Source organism: Mya arenaria, chromosome 17 (genome assembly GCF_026914265.1).
Source record: "Mya arenaria isolate MELC-2E11 chromosome 17, ASM2691426v1".
Classification (NCBI taxonomy): Eukaryota; Metazoa; Mollusca; class Bivalvia; order Myida; family Myidae; genus Mya; species Mya arenaria.
This window is the reverse complement of record NC_069138.1, coordinates 18062594-18082317: the sequence shown is the minus strand read 5'-3', so window position 1 is coordinate 18082317 and position 19724 is coordinate 18062594. Positions and strand designations below refer to the sequence as shown.

Sequence of the window (19724 nt, the reverse complement as noted above, 5' to 3'; positions counted from 1 at the left end):
CCTATTTTGGGCGTTTCTTAGTATAATAAATATAAAATTATGATTGATATTATCTTTCATTGAATTATATTGCTTCCTGAATGTAAAAATGGTCATTTGTATGCTGTTATGATTCTGTTTAATTGAACAACTTTAACAATTATTCATTCTCATATGAAAAAAAATGAAGTCTCATAAATATTCATGCCTACAAGCATTACTGCTCCTGGAACTGTCTGGTCTGCGCATCATATATTTCTCTCCATAACGGTGCCGAGGGAATCACAAATAGCCCTAAATAAGTCAATGCAGCAATGGGACATTTTATGTAATGGGATATCGTTTCTTGATATGGCCTTGTGCAATGGGGGTGTGCGATGTGCAATAGCGGGGAAAGTCGCAGTTTCTGCGCGGGGATATAAACATTGTTATTGAATAAGGCTTGCAGATCTGACTCATTCCGAAATGGGTTCAATAAATTTAGATTATTTTGAGTGAACATTTCAGAGGCCATTTGGGACCACTTTGGTTTTAAATAATTTATTGATCATAAGTGTTTTGTTTGTTTTTTGGCAGTAATATATATATATATATATATATATATATATGATAATTAGTACAGACAATATATAGAACACAGTTTACCATAGTATGAATAAAATTTAAGTTCTTAGTGAAAAGGATATTATGTTACATCGTGTATTGTTCTGTCCATCTGACCAATCAGTGTAAGGTTATGTTTTAAAAGTATTTCGACTCATCATTTTGAAGAAGTTTGGTATCGAATAAATGTGAATGCGGACTTTGCTGTTTTCATAGTGAACAATTCTTTTAATATTTGGAGGAAAGTTACGTTTATTATTGTGAAAAAAACATGGATGAAAGTTTTAAGTGTAGATATTATTTTGTGACAATAATTTAAAATACACGTATACATGTTTATCGATGGATGGAGACTATGTGTTACTATGGTGCCTATTATTTCATTGACAATGATGTCTTAGCAACCAAGTAAAGAGGAAGAAAAAAACCAATCTTAGACGATGATGCTCATCAACTTTTTCAAAAGACTTTTCTTCAGTAAGTAGACGTTAAAACAGTTTTGTAAAGGTCAAGGTCAACTGCTACTAAGTATGAGTGATTATTTATTCGAAGGTCATTATGGAAATTAAACCTTCAAGCATAGTGCAGCTAGGCGAATGCTCAATTATCACAAAGACCTCCAAATCAATGAAAATGTATATATAATGGTTTAAGTCATTTATGTTTACTAACAAGACAGTGTCACCCCTTTCAAAGGAACATGTTTTCTCCCATAGCTGCTTAAATATGAACGCGTAAGAGACTGAATTAATATAACACAAGTTAAAGGTCATTTCAACATGTCTGATTTTGGACACACTGTTTTCGTCTTTGTTTATTCAGCTAAACGTAGAAGCGTTGTTGTCTGCATGCAGAGCTCTTGTTTTTTGGTGATTCATGCCTAGTATTAAAACTCAGTTTTACAACAAAACAAATTCTGCATTTTAATTTAGTGTGTAATCTACGCAGAACCGCAAATAACTGCAGATATCTTTCAGTACCCATAAAGAAGTAAGACGCCTGAATACATCTCCAAATAATCAGACAAACTATTTTGTTTCAACTTAACTGTGAACGGCAATTATATGCTGGCGTTCCAAACAATAAGAACAGGACGTAAAATGTTAATCAATATAGAATTTAAAAGTCCAGTTTTGAAAAATACTGCCCTCCAATTGGTTCAATAATGATTTTAACCATTATAATAGAACAATTATAGAAAAATTGTTTTGGTTTGATAGATGTTGTTATAATCAAGATTGTAGAGGATGCGAAAGACTACTTCATGCGTATGTGTGGACTTCTTTTTGTTTACATCCAGGTGTGTCTGCATTGTATATGTTTAAAATGACATGTATGGTAACACGAAGAAACTGATTTTATGTGATTATCAACAAGACTTAGTTTAAAGAAAATTATACAATGTTACTACATATACAAATACTTGTGTGAATACATACACATTGTGTTTCAAAACCTGTTTGATATAACCAAACTTGTTACGAAGGAGGTATTCAGATCCAACAGCAAAATGCATAGACATGGATTCATGACACCTTGTCAGGGTTGGTTCATAGTCTGTTTCCTGTTTAGACACAGTTGTAGTGTTTATCTTCAGGAATGATTTCTTTGTCCATGAACATGTTCCAGTGTTTCTGAGCAACTAACTATAAAAATTTAAGGCATCAGTAAGTTTCCTGTTCAATATAGGCCACTCATCATCTCCCTTGTGCCCTTTCTACTGAGGCCAGACCGTGGCATTCGTTCTCTCCCTCCTGCTAGGTAATGTAGCGTGTGTCTCTCCATACCGGCTTGATCTGCTCATCATCCTCAATGCCAGGTCTTGAATATGTTTCCCGTATATTGACCCCCTTCAGCCTCTTCCCTCCATTGGCTCTTCTCTGTGAGCTCCATTGGAGACATCTGCAGGACTGCCTGCACTTCATCCATACCTTCTCCAGCTTGTCCTTTCATTGGCTCTTCTCTGTGAGCTTCATTGGAGACATCTGCAGGGCTGCCTGCACTTCAGCCATACCTTCTCCAGCTCGTCCCTCCATTGGCTCTTCTCTGTGAGCTCCATTGGAGACATCTGCAGGGCTGCCTGCACTTCAGCCGTACCTTCTCCAGCTCGTCCCTTCATTGGCTCTTCTCTGTGAGCTCCATTGGAAACATCTTCAGGGCTGCCTGCACTTCAGCCATACCTTCTCCAGCTTGTCCCTCCATTGGCTCTTCTCTGTGAGCTCCATTGGAGACATCTGCAGGACTGCCTGCACTTCATCCATACCTTCTCCAGCTTGTCCCTTCACTGGCTCTTCTCTGTGAGCTCCATTGGAGACATCTGCAGGACTGCCTGCACTTCATCCATACCTTCTCCAGCTTGTCCTTTCATTGGCTCTTCTCTGTGAGCTCCATTGGAGACATCTGCAGGGCTGCCTGCACTTCAGCCATACCTTCTCCAGCTTGTCCCTTCATTGGCTCTTCTCTGTGAGCTCCATTGGAGACATCTGCAGGGCTGCCTGCACTTCATCCATACCTTCTCCAGCTCGTCCTTTCATTGGCTCTTCTCTGTGAGCTCCATTGGAGACATCTGCAGGGCTGCCTGCACTTTAGCCATACCTTCTCCAGTTTGTCCCTTCATTGGCTCTTCTCTGTGAGCTCCATTGGAGACATCGGCAGGGCTGCCTGCCCTTTGGAACACTTCAGTATAACACCAGGACCTTCCTGTATCAGCTCATCAAGCTTCTTAACCAGTTGCTCTTATTCATAGTATTTCCAATAGTTTGGATCTTTCGTCATTTTTAGTGAAAAAAGAATAGTCCTTGAAGTCAAACTTTGGCATGTCATGTCAATGTTATCTAAAAGAAATAATTTGAGTGAATTTCGAAATTGAGTACCAGTTTAGTGTAACAGCAATAAATTAGAGATCTTTTACATGATATTAAGACTGTGTTCAATTATTTTTTCCACAAGATTATGACACAACTTCCTTTCACTTGTATCTATCCAATATTCTTCATAATTATATTCTTCAACAACAATAGGCAAACAAACAATACATATACATACTTAAATGTTTTATGCCCAATCCTTATTGATGTGTAAACATTTAAATTCTGGATAAAGTTTACACATTATATATTTTATAAGTATTGTGAAGAAAGTTATGATAAATTACACTCTCATTGGCACGATGTTGAGCAAGAGTGTGGTCTTGAGTTGTGGGGAAACTGGAGTACCCGGAGGAAACCCACTTGTCCAGCTTGGTGACCACTAACCAAACTCACATGCGCCGAGGCTGGGAATCGAACTTGGGTCGCCTTGGTGGAAGCGAGTGCGCTAACCGGACAACCGCTGAAAGTTCAGGATTTACTTATGCCCTGCAAATCGATGCTCATTATATTTAGTACTTATATTTAGTAGCCGTCATCTTGTGACTTGAATTTCTGCTTTGATAAAAGAGAAAAAAGGGAAAAAACAATCCGAGGAGCAGCTCAAGACATAGTATTTGTTGACCTTGACCATGGCATTGTTGACCTACTAGTCCAAGGCAATGTTTGTAGATCAAAACAACATTGAATTTGCTCTACATCTTTTCAGTATTTCAGAACATGACAATGGTTCTTATACACCTGTGTTTGGACCTGGTGGTTGGACTGAAAAGGCTATTCATTGGTCAGAACCAAAGCATCTTACCTGTACAATTCAAATTGTATCATCCTAAAGCTTTCTTGTTTTGTGTACTTTCAGACACATCCTATGAGAAACTGTCAGGAGATCGAGACTCACGGAGGGGCAGTGTGCCTGTGGTTCCATCTGTTGTCGTCGAGGACACGGTTGCCATGGAAACACCCACTTCTACGCCCTCACGCTTCACTGTAAGTTTGCCATCCCTTTCTTATGCCATGTCTTAGATATTCATTCATATCTTAAATAAGAAGATAATTCGAAAAATGAAGAATTCCCTATAGTGACATATTAATCTCTGAAAATTATTCAATGTTTACTTGGAACCAAATTTATGGGCACATAGTTTTCATGGTTTCAAAATTCTTAGCCAAATTACTTCCTTGCATAGTAAATTATGTGCTAATTTTATTGATGAAATAACTGTAACTATATATGTTTTAGTTTACACTAATTTCAACAAGACATCAGAAAATAAAAGATATGATAGCCATAATGCTTTTTCCCTCTTCATGCATATGATGGTAGATTATTTTGTCAAACTTTAGTAAATGGAAGATAACTCTTAGTAAGCTTTACTACAATTAGTACTGAATGCGTGACCTCCCTTAGATAGTTTTTTTTTCAAGTGAAGTCTGCAGCAATAATGAAAACATACTATATACCCTTTTATCGATTTGGTACAAGGTAATCATGGCTTTCTTTAATTGTATTCTCCTAAAAGAGAATGGTACTGGGTATGCAGAAAATCTAAATTTGGCTTTCTTTGATATGCAGACTCTCAAATAGTTAATATTATTTCTAAATTTCAAAGGTGGAAGAGGTTTATGCACTCCTCTTTGGATAGATTATCGATTAAACAATTTAAATTTACTTGGAAAAAGCTGCTTATAAATTTTGAAAACAGTCGTTACAATTGAAAAAATGTCATTTTTTGCAGAATTTTCTGATAAGAAAAGGATTCAAAACCAATTTGAAGCGAACAAAATCGGCTCACAAGTTGGACAGAAAACGTAATGGAATTTCAACGCCTGAACCAGAAAGGTAAGTCATTCATTTTATGTTTGTTGTGCATCTTTCAGCAATTAGATGTGGTACTAAAAGAGTGTTATGCACGATAAAAACTGAGTTCCATGTTGACTGAATTTCAGAAGCATGCCTAATTTTCTCAACCATCACATAGGTTGGGTTTTCTTTTTCATTTTATTTTTTTATATATCTATGGTTTAAAAAATAAAAATTCTATTAGTAATGGTCCCTATAAAAAAAATCACTAAAAAAAGCATTTATTATCATTAATACAAATATTGAGAGAACAAAATCCTTGTGATGCCAATGCAGTTGACAGTAATTTAATAAAAGAAAAGCTGGTTTATATTTGCTATATGTGCATAGTCTTGGTCCTTGAATACTTGAGTCAGTCGGACAGCATGTGCAAATATTTGGTCAATAGTTAAAGGGGAGTAATTCTCAGTTATTGTTTGTTTGTAGGGAATCAGTTACTTCCCATTAAAGCCTTTTTAAGAGAGCATAACTCCTTAAGATATTTTTAGGAAAGTTTTTTGAGTGATGTCCCTTATATTGAAAGTATCTGAGGACATGTTGGCATTTTGAGTGCATTATTATCGATAAACTGATATATTATGATAGGGATCAGAAGATATATATACCCATATGAAGGGGCAATAATGTAGATATTTTCTTTTGTATTGTATGGCATAAGGGATTGCCTGTTTGAATGCATAGTTCCTGATAGCTAAATGCATAATAAACATATGGTGTATAATACATGATAAAGAACACAGCTGAACACATTAATTACTTTGTCTGATATTTATGGATTATTGAAACAGGCAGTGAAATAATGATGATATAAACATAAAAACTAAATAATCACCAGGGATTATATAAAAAAAATAAACACGGTATAATGCAATATGTTTCGGATAACCTGATCCACAAATGAAATATTGTGATTTATCATGATAGTTTTTGCTAGGGATGCAAACGAATGGCAAAATTGATATTCAAATATTCGGTAATTCTTTCGAACAAATATTCGAATATTCGATTACCAAGATACATCTTTTAAAAGTTGTAGTAAACTTTTATAATATTCTCTAAAGTAATAGCCGGGGCATTTTAGCTCTACTTTGTCGTAACAACTACGCGTGGCGGACCCTGAATTTCACCAAATGAGCCTTTGAAATTCTTCATTTCAGAAAGACAAAAATTCATACTTTATGAACAAAGAAAAATAAACAAAAACTTTTAATTAATATTCCTCTGTCTTCATATTTGTAAACCACGTGAACCTAGATGGATTGCTGGTCAATTGGCGTTATGCGCCAATAGAGAGTCTCCGTAGAACGAGCAGCCTCGTTCTGGGATTGACCTCTACTATACAAACTACAGAAAAACTAAACAAACTTGGGTACTAGTTTATTTCAGAAATTCTTAATTTACCTAAAATTATTGGATTTTTTTCTGTCACTTGTCGTTTTCTGTCACTCCCCGTGTTTTTAAAATAAGCCAGTTATGGTAAAAACACGGGGACTTTTTATAGTAACCGACGATATGTCTCTAAATGACACATGCCGCGTGTTTAGTCTATTGTCATCACATTCACACCTCTGGCACTATGGGCCAATCGTTGTTAAAACAAGACAAACGAATCTTAAACACAACAACGTAGTTGTAGGCAAAATATTTATTATTATAATTATTCAATACAAAAACATCGAATATTCGAATACCGATTTTGACATTCGAATACCAAACGTTTGATCGAATATTCGAATATTGCATCCCTAGTTTTTGCCAATAATGCCTACATCCCTGTTGTTATCACAGGGTTGTTGATATAGTTCAATTACGATGTTGCCTATAAGCTATGGGTTGGAGGGTCATATGCCTTCATCCCCTCATCCGACCCCCCACCCCACCCACCCCCACCCCCACACTCACCCTTCCATATATACATTCTATTGCATTACTGAAAGTGTTCATTTATCACATTTCAACTAAAAGATGATGATGCATGTCCGTTCACCAGCTTTGCCCTTTGGTACATAACATATATGAAAATAAAGAAACTATGACACCCCCCACCTGTATATGGTTTGTGAATATAGCTAACGTAATCTCTTGACAAGAAATTGTCTAATTAGCTATATAAGTACTATAGATAGGAGAGATATTTGGAAACAGAATCCTGTTTATGTACTGCCGCTGTTTAGTAAACAGGACAGCTGTTAAATTGTTCATTTTTAGCTTTGGACTAATGGTTACCATTTGATTTTTATTTCCTGAACTTAATTCAGATTAATGCTATTCTTAGAAATAAGCTAAGAAATTGTGAGAACAAAAATGCTGACTGAAGTAATTAAGTGTTTAAAAACATATTTTGTCTAATGTAGTATTTTTTGTTGTTACATTTTAAAAACAAATTATGAAATATTTTCTGTTTTTTGATATGAGGATTCATTTTAGTGGCATTTTTCAGGCAAATTTTTGTTGAAAAACTATTATTACATACACTATATTACAGTGTACAGCTATGCATTTTGTTTAGATACAGATTTATTACACAAACATCTCCATACACATGTATTAACCATTTATTTGCACTGTGTGACAACTTGTTTTGCTGTGTAGCTTTTACTTTTATTTGTTTTTCGGGAATGGCTGCTTTAGTCCCTGTTTTGTTCTTGTTATTCTCTAGCAACACAATTGTTGGCACGTTAAAACGAACGATGAGTCTTGGACGACTGACCAGGAAACGAGCGCGATCGAAATCTACGGATCTGAGCACGAACAAAATGCACAGCACACCCGAGCACTTGTGAGTAGCTAGTCTTTGGTATAATGGCTTACCTGTCTTTTGAAGTAGAAACTGATGAGGTACTCAATCATAGCCTTGGTGTTGTTGAAAATCAAGAAATGAAGGAAGGAAGTCAAGATTTGTATTTTTAATAGAAACTTGGTACCATGTGACTTCAAGCAATAATACCACATAACGGGCTGATTGTTCAGAACTTTGTTAAAGTTAACATTACTTTGTTCCCTGGATCATAATTCACTTTCAAATCTTTAATACCTTAAAGATTCTACTTTGATCTGCAGTACTTTTCACAAATATTGAGAGAGCTGATTCAGCTATACTTGTTTTACATAGAATATCAGTACCTTAAAAAGTTAACTAAGATGAAGTTAACAACATTGTTAACTTTAACAAAGTTCTGAACAATCGGCCCAATGTTATACATACAAGATGCTATAGTCTCATCACTCGAGTTCAATTGCTCACACAGTTATCTCCCTTTTATCAAACAAGATAAACAGACAAGCGTTAACATCCCCACATGGTGCTCTTGTTGGAGCTTATTTGCTTTCCTTGGTTTCTGACTTGGTTTCTGTGTGATAATTTAGCTTTGTGTGCTATTTATGCATATTTTTATGAAATCGTAAAACTTACTTAGGTGTTACAATTGTCAAAAGTTCTGAGGTTTTAGAGCATTTATATGTACATAAAACTGTTTCCATTTAACAATGCAATAGTACATCAGGCTCTCTAGCTTTCCAGCTCTTTCCAACTTTTCCTATTGTTCGAAAGGGCCAGCTCTTACTTTTTCTTATGTCTACTGTTAAATTACCTATTTTTCCTTCTCGTTTTTTTTAAAACTGCTGTTCAGTTTTTATTTAATATATTAGTATATTGTTCAAGAATTATCTGGTTAGTCTGAAGTGATGCATATAAGTAAATTGAAATATTGCTGACCGGAGATGGCCCATTTTAGGCAATAATCTTTACCACTAACTGCAATTTAGGGCTAAGTTTCATCACAATTAAAAGGGTATAAGACATTCAAAAATTGCTAAGAAAGAAAATTGTTTTAAAATGATTCTAAAATGATTTACACAATTCCTTATTTTGAATTCCTTCTTAATGTCACAACAATCTCCTACGTTCTTCTGTTTTTGTCATAAAAGCTCCTTGCTGAAGAGCCTGATACATATTTCATTATCACTGTATTGCTAAAAATGAACATAACTTATGAAATGTATATGAGTGGTTAATTTGATACTGTTATTCTAAATCTGTAAACAATACTTAAGTCTTACTTACCTATAGCATTTGGGCATGTTTAACACATTTGAATATCGGGATGGAAGTAATTGTACAGACAGTGTGAATGCAAGAATGATTCTGTGACAATATTGCCTTGATTAATCAATAGAAAAATCACCAGATGATGGAAATTGAATGACTCACCTTTGGATTTCTGTTTTTCAGCATTGATTGTGCTGCATTGTGCTCTTGATAGGGAATTTCAGCCATTGGACATGTTGTTTGTCATTGCTGTCAGTTTATTTACACAACTTAAATAATTACCTCAGTAATAGATTATCAATAACAACAACAAAAACAACATCAATTTGGTCTATATAACTATAATCATCATCATCATCATCATCATCATCATCATCATCATCATCATCATCATCATCATCATCATCATCATCATCATCATCATCAAATAACAGTCTAGAGCTCCAACAAAATTAAAAAAAAAAAAAAAATGTCATTATTACATAAAGAGCATTATTACATAAAGAGCAGCTAGAGTAGTCAGCATCAAGATCATCAACACTATTGTTAGATATATATGAGCAACAGCAGCAGCAGTATCACCATCATAAGCAGCAGCAGCAGCCACAGTTATCATTCTTTTAATATTACTTTGCATCACCATTTACATTTCACTTCTCCACAAATATCATCATCTCTAACAGCAGCAGCAACAACAATGCCTTTATCAGCACTCACTGTAGCAGCAGTGTCAATAACATTTCTGTTGTCATTCATTCATTTTTCATCTCATTTCCAGCACTCCATGCGACTGCGTCACTCCAAGCCCAGAAACTAGCAGCACCTGGTAGGTGGAGCTTGCATTAGCATTTGCATTATCATTTCACTTAAATTGCCTTAGAAAAACCATTGCGGGTGACATTAAACATTTGTTTGCTATATGTTTGTATATTTTATGATAACCAGATATAGATAAAAACAAGTGTCTCTAACTTTAACATTCCAGTGATGTTAATCTGAAAATTATCTTTAAATCTCCTAAGATAGCATTTGATACACAAACATACTCATACAGTTAAAAAAATGATAGGATGAATTTGAAACCAAAACAAATATTTATGTTGGATTCTTGTTTGTTGGAAAAAGCCCACATAACCCCACCCAAAGCTCTTTAAAAGAATTGCCTTCTGATGAAATGAAATTTCTTTGCAATATAATTTGGCTTATAATCAAATAACCTACCTAGCTGTTCCCTGAACTGGAGACAGGTATAATAAGTCTGGAACAATTTAACATGCATTATCTGGTAATCTAAATGGTTTGGCTAATATGCAGACTTGCATATTGCCTCCAAGATGATACAGTGTGGAGTTGAATGAATACCTGAGGTATTAATTATCAAAGGTAATTACTTTCAGAATGATTTTTAGGCTAATTTTTCTTTTAACTATGTTCAAATATGGTATTTTGCATGCATTTTATGTTCATTTCTTAAGCAACTGAGACTGCTTTCGAAGAAAAAAGTTGAACTTAGTGATGTGGTGTTGGATTCCAAAAACGTTGATACACTGGTCATTTTTATTCTAAACATTTGCATGAAACTTTGTAATAATGATACCAGCTCAAATAAATACATTAGTATGCAACAAGCCTATTACTCTGATTGTAATATTTTGTGAGTGATGTCCCTTGATTGTTTAAAAATGTTATGCAAAATCTTCAACTAAACTTTAGATAAAAAATATGTTCAACATATATATATATATATATATGTATATATGCATATATATATTAAGCACTGTATACATGGTCACCAGTGACAATACGTACTTTCTTATCCAGCATGGTCCATTATAAAAGCTGCAGAAATAAATCATGAGTTGTTCCCCTTGATTGCCAGAATTAAAAGCCAGACCAGCTGTTAACATCAGATTGTGCTGCTCTTGTTATATGTGTGTATATAAACAACAGCAAAAAGTAAATAAGTATATGTTGTGTGCAAGAAATGATAAGTTTGTTATTTAAGTGGTCTAAAATCTAAGTCTATAATCTAAGCTTTTGAAAAAGGATATAAGTTCTAGTTACATCCTACTAAGTAAAAATTGCATTTTTTAACACTTGAATATTCTTGGACAGCATCCAGTTTATGTTTTTTATCAGAACTGAAGGAAGCAACTGCCATTGATGTTGATGGTAAAAGATTTGAAACTCAGAAAATTGATGTTATCAGGGAATTTATTGAATCAGCATGAAAGATGTTTAGGTAACGATTTTTTGTGTGTGGAAAATTTCATGAAATGACTGGTATGAAGAGAAATGAATTAAGTTTGCATGCTATATTTGCTTGGGAAAATGAATATGAATATGCTTGGAAACATTTACAAGCGAAATGGCCTCACTGGCATAAATTTGACTTGAAACAACTGTTTTGCGGATAATTTTGGAAGAAATGGTCGCAGAACTGTTGTTTAAATGAGTCAGACAGGTGCCCCCTTTGTCGGTTCTGTGAATAAAGAATTAATGTCCTAATAAATGTACATGCCCTAAATAATGTTCTGGGGTCTTTGTTAGTGGGTCTTTTTTTCTATTCTGCCACATGAACGAAGCTTACCTTAACTCTTAACTAAAAAAATAAATGTCACGATAGAATGTTTTTGGGTAACTGTTACAAAAGAAGTCTGTATTTCATATCCTTTGACTCTAATAATGACTGCTCATCGAATTTAGCAGATTTAAAAAAAAAATCTGAATAGGGTTTTCAAAAAGAGTCATGTGCCTGGCGCGTTTAATAGAACATTTAAGGTATCATCGCTACCTTGGTGTTGAAACTACTGTTGGCATAGGCGTAGGCAAGGAAAAACTTAATAAATACAAAAACAATTCAAAGTTACTAGCTTGGTACAATTTTGCAATAACGAATTGTGCCTATATAATGCAAGTCACATCACTCTGTCTCAATCCTTTGTAGAGTTTTGAACCCTTGAGCAAAAAGTGAGCAATGGCATCTGTTCAAGGTACACTTGCTTCTTCTTGTTTAGAAGCATTTTAACATCTTAAATTTGTGATTTTTGCACATAAAATGCATGAATTAGCAATTTCCTTTGTAAGTGCAGGATTTCGTAATATATGTGCAGGATTTCGTAAACAAACTTCAAATGAAGCATCCATTTTACTTTATCATGTCAACAAAGTTTATTTGTATACATTGGCTTAGGAAATAAAGAAAGTTGTTTTGAATAGAAACATTTTTCATGTAAAAAATTAACACCGATTAGCTTGAAATATTCCTGGCCTATTACCTATAATAATAAACCAGGAATTAACTGATAAGCCTTAATCATTACAGAGACATATCTGAGATAACCTATATCTTATTTCGGTTATAAATGAGTGGGAAACTATTTCAAGAAATTTCAAGAGAATTAATGAAAGTTTTTTTTGGGTGAAATGCAAAATCTAGAATTAAAAGTGAAGTTTCAGTGAAATAGATTTGTGTTGCAGGAGATATGATTATATCATCATTATAAGTTATTTATAAGCATTATCTTGGAAGTATTTAGAAACTCCGAAAATGCTCAAAAAACACCATTAAGAATTCACTGGCAAATACCAATTTGTTTAAGATTTCTTAGTTGGTGTTGTGGAATAGGTGTTAATCTCCGATCCAAAGGATCATCCCTGGTTTAAGTCCTACCAGACCTCATGTGGCCTTGGAAAGAGTGGAATTCAGCATAAATCATATAAGTTTATGTCTGAAATAACATCCAATTTTTAATTGGTTTTAGTAAAGATAAATATTGAATAAATGTCACGAATGTTGTTATCGTCTGTGGCGGCTGTGCCAGCATTATGCGAAAACTTTAACCATGGCCAAAACCTGATAACTATTCAAGGTATTCCTTTGAATCTTGGTATACATGTTGAAATATACAGGAATGCTCATGCAAAGCATGCATGGCCCAAAACTCTGACTCTATAATTATTGAGTTATGCCCCTTGTTCAACTGAATAAACAAGAACTCTGCGAAGGTCTTGTTATAATATTTTATAAAGAAGTCAGGGGTGATGGTAACTCTTAGTCTTTTTTTCTAAAAAAATGACAAAACTAAAAAGGTAAATCAAATAATTAAATTCTAGTTTCTAGGAAATCAGTGTACTTGTTATTATATTGTATAAATATGTAAAACGTACAAAAAATAAATATGCCAAAGTGTACCTCCAACAATCTAGCTGAAAGAGAATTCCTTGGGGTGGGGGTTGGGGTGGCACCAATATAAGTATTAGAAATCAGTCTAAACATCTATTTTAGCCAAACTACGTCCCTAGAAGTGTTTCATTTACAATTGAACATTTTTGTCATTCTCACATACCTTTTAGAAATACTAATGTAATATTTACAATTTGGTAAACAATGAAGCAAAAATGAAATATTTACATCAAACAGTTTTCCATCAGAAAGTTAATATAAAATCAATATATATCGCTCAATTAACCTTTTATCAAAGGTTAGTTTGAGCAGAGCAGTTAAAACAAATATTAGTTTTACGCCAAATAAATAGGTTTCCTTTGGGGAAGCTAAATTGATGTAATATTTGATTGCTTTCGATACTAATAGTCACAGTCGTTTTCCATTATTGTTTCAAAATTGTCATGGCCGATTTCATTTTTTTTAACTGAAACATTGGAATGTCATTATCATTGGATTCTGTATGGAAGATAAAGGTAAAATTCATTTTTTACTATATATTAGCATTAAATCTTCAAAGTTGAAAGTGCTGAACATGTGGGAATTGAACCAGGACCTGGATCAGGATCTAAACATTGACCAAGCGCAAATTGAGCTTAGGACCAAGCGGGAATTGATTCTTGTACCTGAATCGGGAACTAATCATTGATCAAGTGGGAATTGATTTTTGTAACTGAATCGGGAATCAATCATTGACCAAGTGGGAATTGATTCTTGGACCTGAATCGGGAACTAATCATTGACCAAGTGGGATTGATTCTTGTAGCGGAATTAATCATTGACCAAGTGGGAATTGATTCTTGTACCTGAATCAGGATTCAATCATTGACCAAGTGGGAATTGATTCTTTGACCTGAATTGGGAAACAATCATTGACCAAGTGGGAAATATTCTTTGACCTATATCGGGAACTAATCATTGACCAAGTGGGAATTGATTCTTTGACCTGAATCAGGAACTGATCATTGACCAAGTGGGAATTGATTCTTTGACCTAAATCAGGAATCATTGACCAAGTGGGATTTGATTCTTGTACCTGAATCAGGAACTGATCATTGACCAAGTGGGAATTGATTCTTTGACCTAAATCAGGAATCATTGACCAAGTGGGATTTGATTCTTGTACCTGAATCAGGAACTAATCATTGACCAAGTGGGAATTGATTCTTTGACCTGAATCAGGAACTAATCATTGACCAAGTGGGAATTGATTCTTTGACCTGAATCAGGAACTAATCATTGACCAAGTGGGAATTGATTCTTTGACCTGAATCAGGAACTAATCATTGACCAAGTGGGAATTGATTCTTGGACCTGAATCGGGAACTAATCATTGACCAAGTGGGAATTGATTCTTGGACCTGAATCGGGAACTAATCATTGACCAAGCGGGAAGTGAACTTAGGACCTGAATCGGGAACTAATCATTGACCAAGTGGGAATTTAACCTAGGACCTGAATCAGACACAGAATCAGACTTATAAATTCAACCTTCAGTGGTCATGGTTTATAAAGACTAAAAGGTTAATTTAGTTGTATTAATTAAGTTAAAATTGGGCTATTGTTTCAACGAATTGTCACATAATAAATTATTGGAAGGAATATTTTTTAGTAGTTGTAATATTTATTTCTTGTTTCTATTAACTTGTAATTTTAGTCTGTTTAGGCAAAGTTGATTAGTTTTTGCAAGTAAAAAATTCTATTCATTTTATGATACTCACTGAATGTGTATTTGAAACTCTTTATCATACAAAATTTTAGATAATTTTGTCGTTTTTTTTGTTCATATACTCATTGATAAATGTTCCCGATAAAATTCAGCATACAACATTCGAAACTTGGAGGCATTACTGTGAGTTCTGAATTAACTGGATTTAAAAAAAAATAATTGAATATAAACTGGGCATGCAAATTACAGCGTAACTTTTAGAAAATCTCAAAATTTAATTCAAACAATTTTTCCCTATATTAACAGGTTACAGAAAAGAGACCAGTTTTATCAAGTTTTATTTAGCTAACATTGCCATTTAAGCCTAGTTTCCTTATTCATTGAAACAAGACTCATCAATAGGCAAGAAATAGTTATGTCTTAAATTTCCAATTATATTTCAAATAATGAAATACCAGTGGCATGTTGATGACCTGTCTTGTGTTTCATTAAACGGATTCCTTGTAAAAAAAAAATTGACAATGTGACATAGGAAAGTTTAATTAAGTTCGTTTTTTCGCCTTTAGAAATGTAAATAAATCGAAGTGACCCACATTTTGCATATGTACTAGAGGACAGAAGTTGGTTATCTATAGACCATCTATTGCTATACATGTGTAACTTAATATCTGAGGTGTTTAAAACCTTAGGACATAGTTTGAGATTTATATTCATGGAATATTTCTAAATTCTGGTGGGAAAATTGTGATACTTTGTGGTGTTAAAGTGAAGGAATACTTTTTGAAAACATTTTATCACATTTTAATGGTCAGTTTGTTTACTGAGGGGTTATAATAGACCTATACAAGTACGTTCCTCTTGTTCAAACATATGAGGTAAGGAATTTTCATTTCAATTTGAAGTAATAGAGGTAGACTTTACTTTGGATCAAGTTTACTATGGATCAAGGTTATTCTGAACTTAAAACAGGTTCATATCTCAAATTTCTGTTTTACCTTTTGAAGTCAATTAAGATGCAAGACGATGGAGCATATTATGGTATGGTAAGATGTTGTGATAAATAGTTTTGGGATTTGAACATCCCTTCTGGCACCAAATGTGAGTGTTAGAATTATGCTTTAAAAATCATGTCAGCCATATTCAATTTTTCCTTAAAATATTATATTTAACTGGGTCTAAAAACAATTGATAGGTACACTATAAATTAGCATTTTGAATTTCTGTACACTTGCATTGAAGCGATATTATATCATTATTATTTGGAAACTACAGCGACTGATATTATATCTTTATTATTTGGAAACTACAGTGACTGGTGACTGATATTATATCATTATTATTTGAATACTATGGCGACTGATATTATATCATTATTATTGGAAACTATGGCGACTTTTAAGAATAATGTCCTAGGTTTATGTTCTATGAACACTCCATACTACAAGATTGTTTAACCTGAAACACAGTAAAATATGTTATAATGGCCTAGGTGGCTGTTAGTCCAAATAATTGTACGTTGAAGGATTTTTTTTAAATTTTTGATATGGCAAATCCTTCAAGTACAAATTGTTTAGTATCAAAAGTGGGTAGTTGCTCCGATCAGGATTCCGGGTTAAAGCATATAGCGTCTATAAAATATCATAAAAACAAGAAATATTACCAGATAATGTTATTTTATATTAGTTCTGTACACCAAAAATAAATATCCAACTTATAATTATGAGTTTGACGGGTTTTCTTCATTTCATTCTGTCAAAACATAACGATATATACATGAAGGGCATCTGCAAGGCTTCAGCGCACAGTTTTAAATTGCTCGGAACATTTCGGCCATGGCCGAGTTGTTACGATTGTATAACGAGGTCTATCTCGAAGCTTTGCCGGAAGAGGCTGAGTTATTACGATTGTATCGAGTTGTTCCCCTTCGTATAATTGTTATCTGTGTCAGTCAACTTTCGTTTTATTGGAAAGGTAAACAACTTGTTTTAATGCATTAAATGCTTGTTTAGTGCAAAATAACATTTCACTTACATGGCAAAATATGAATATAACTCTTTATGATCAATTTCAACCATAAAATACTTCACTTAAAACAATTTCAATATTTTTAAAACACCCCTGTTTTTTGCACATTCCCGTTTAGACGTTAGGGATTGGAAGAATCCTGTATAACACCTCTATTATTTTAGACTAAGGTGGCTGTCAGACCCTGAATGACAATAAATAGAAACAGCAACTTGTTAAAACAGATGCTGGGGTCAAGGGTCAAAGGTTACGCTTCCTTTGTCAAGGGTGGGAAAAAATAAACAGAAAGAACTACTGGAAATCAATATCTCTTCCTGGGACTTATCACAGAATGTGTTCATGTTTCAAAACGTTTCCCTTCATTCTGAACTGTTTTAGTGGATTTTGTCAGTTTTAAAATTTAGGGGTGAAATTCTTTGTTGGGATTTTGGATGAACTCTAATTGAAATTGATATATGTTTTAGCATTTCTGTCTCCTGCATGTGAAATAACTGGTGCCTGGTAAGTGAAAAGAGCTCGAGCCAGGCTTCCGGTGATGTTGGTAACATTGTTTAAATAATTAATCTGTGGTCAGGAAACAGGAAATATTTCTCTTTGTGTTTCTGGAAAGAAAATACAAATATTATACATGAAGATGGTTGGATGGACTTTATACTTTCTGAAGATCAATTGGTGAACATTTTACTTTATTTGTAAAATTTGCTGGATATACTTGTGCATTGTTTTTAATACCAATTATTTTTAGCCCGTGTAGTATTTAAAAAAAAGACTAGATATCATAAAATCAAAAGACAACAGACGAGGGAGCTCGAATCTTATTTCAGGGGTTCTAAAGTTGACGATTAATCCCGAAATCTGGATTGAGAGCCTATTGTTCTAGCTGTCAAGATTGTTTATTGTTCAGACATTTGTAACAAAAACAGTTGGAAGAACCTTTTATTGATATGACTTTAGAAGCAATTTAAGGAGGGGTCGAAGCCCTTAACCCTGCTGTGGGCAGGAATCCCTGTACTCAAACAAGATTTTCCAGCTATTTTTTACGAGTGACAATTATCAGCTGTTAGAACCTCTCCTAATTAGAAAAGAGGCTGGGAATTGGAATATTACATGGAGCATAAAACAAAGATTATACATGTCCTCAGTGACTATATAGTTGTGGAAAGGTTGTATATTGTAACCTATGTTGTAGATCAGGTTTGTGATAACTTAACTGAATGTATGTGAATCAAACATCACCCAAGGCTTCAGCTATATTGAAAAGTGTGTCTGGGTCTTGTTTATATTTGCTTCTATTTACACTATCAGTTTACTGATAAGCCTCTGTGTGGCTGGTGCCAAGAGAATATTGCTGATCCTGTGTGTACATGTGTACATGAAGACTGATTTGACTGTTCAAAGCAAATAGTGCTGAGTACATGGTATTGTGTCAATGGCTCCTATTTACATTATCAGTCTACTGATATGCCATAATGTGGCTGGTGCCTAAAATTATAGTGTACTCTTCAAGATTACTTTTATGTACAAAACACTGGAATATTTCTGCTTGAGCTGCAGTGTGAATTAACTACAAGACTGCTTTAAGAGTTTGTTATAAATATATAGATGGTTTTGAGTCCAGTGCACCTGTGCTGTAGGTTTCGAGAGTGAAACGCTTTTGAGATTTTGAGATAGTGAAATTCAAACAAGTGGATTTTTAAAACTTCCACTTGAACAAGAGATATAAGGATTTGATTATTCAGGTAGGCTCTTTAGTTTATGATTTTTGAATGATCAAATATGGTTACCATTTTGTTACTCTCTTCATGGTCTGAACTTTATAATGAAGCCTTGAGATATTTCTTTTGTTGTAATATAATTTAGGGACAACATGTTGCAGATATTTTCAGTGAACCCTGAGAAGTAAAAAACACAAGAATTGTTGGGCAAAAAATGATAAAAGAAGGCCATCTATTGTGAACATAAATGCTGTAATTGTTGACACTGACAGTACAGGCTTTTCATAAACAAAACATCTCAACAAAATGTCAAAGAATTCATTGTATTCTTTTTTGCATGAGCTGTTCACATGAACTTAAATCTTAATAAAAAGTGAATAATTTGTATTAGTCGCTGACCAGAAGGCCAGAATTTTATAGAAGTTGTTTAATATTTAGATGATTACAATGTTCCATGTATTTGCCTTAAGAATATAAACAGTTGTATTTGTTTAAAGAATATTTATTTATGCTACATTCTGTATTTACTTCTTTATATTGGATAAGGATTTGGTGCCTTTAGTGTTCTTTTCCGATAGTTGAATAACAATGAATTACTTGTCCATTGATATAAAATGCAGAAGACATACAGATATAGTAGTGCAGATTGGAATGGCGAAGAAGGGCATTAGGATATGATGGTAGCATACACAAAGAAGGTATTGGAGAATGCAGATAAAATAATTTGTGCAT

At 33.9% G+C, this 19724-nt stretch overlaps 1 protein-coding gene across 7 annotated transcripts in view; it reads left to right on the top strand.

The window, feature by feature from the left end:
• Window positions 1-617: 617 nt before the first annotated feature.
• LOC128224768 (disabled homolog 2-interacting protein-like) overlaps window positions 618-19724 on the top strand; it is a 69496-nt gene continuing 50389 nt past the window's right edge. For 2 of the 7 annotated variants that reach the window (XM_052934794.1, XM_052934799.1), the window contains exons 1-5: window positions 618-1059; window positions 4309-4436; window positions 5186-5289; window positions 7970-8089; window positions 10137-10184. In XM_052934794.1, coding sequence (XP_052790754.1) covers window positions 1023-1059; window positions 4309-4436; window positions 5186-5289; window positions 7970-8089; window positions 10137-10184 — 437 coding nt within the window. In that variant the 5' untranslated portion in view covers window positions 618-1022. Of the gene's footprint in view, window positions 1060-4308; window positions 4437-5185; window positions 5290-7969; window positions 8090-10136; window positions 10185-16107; window positions 16128-18877; window positions 19017-19724 lie in introns of those variants that run through there. The other 5 variants (XM_052934796.1, XM_052934797.1, XM_052934798.1 and 2 more) reach the window with 5 other exon arrangements.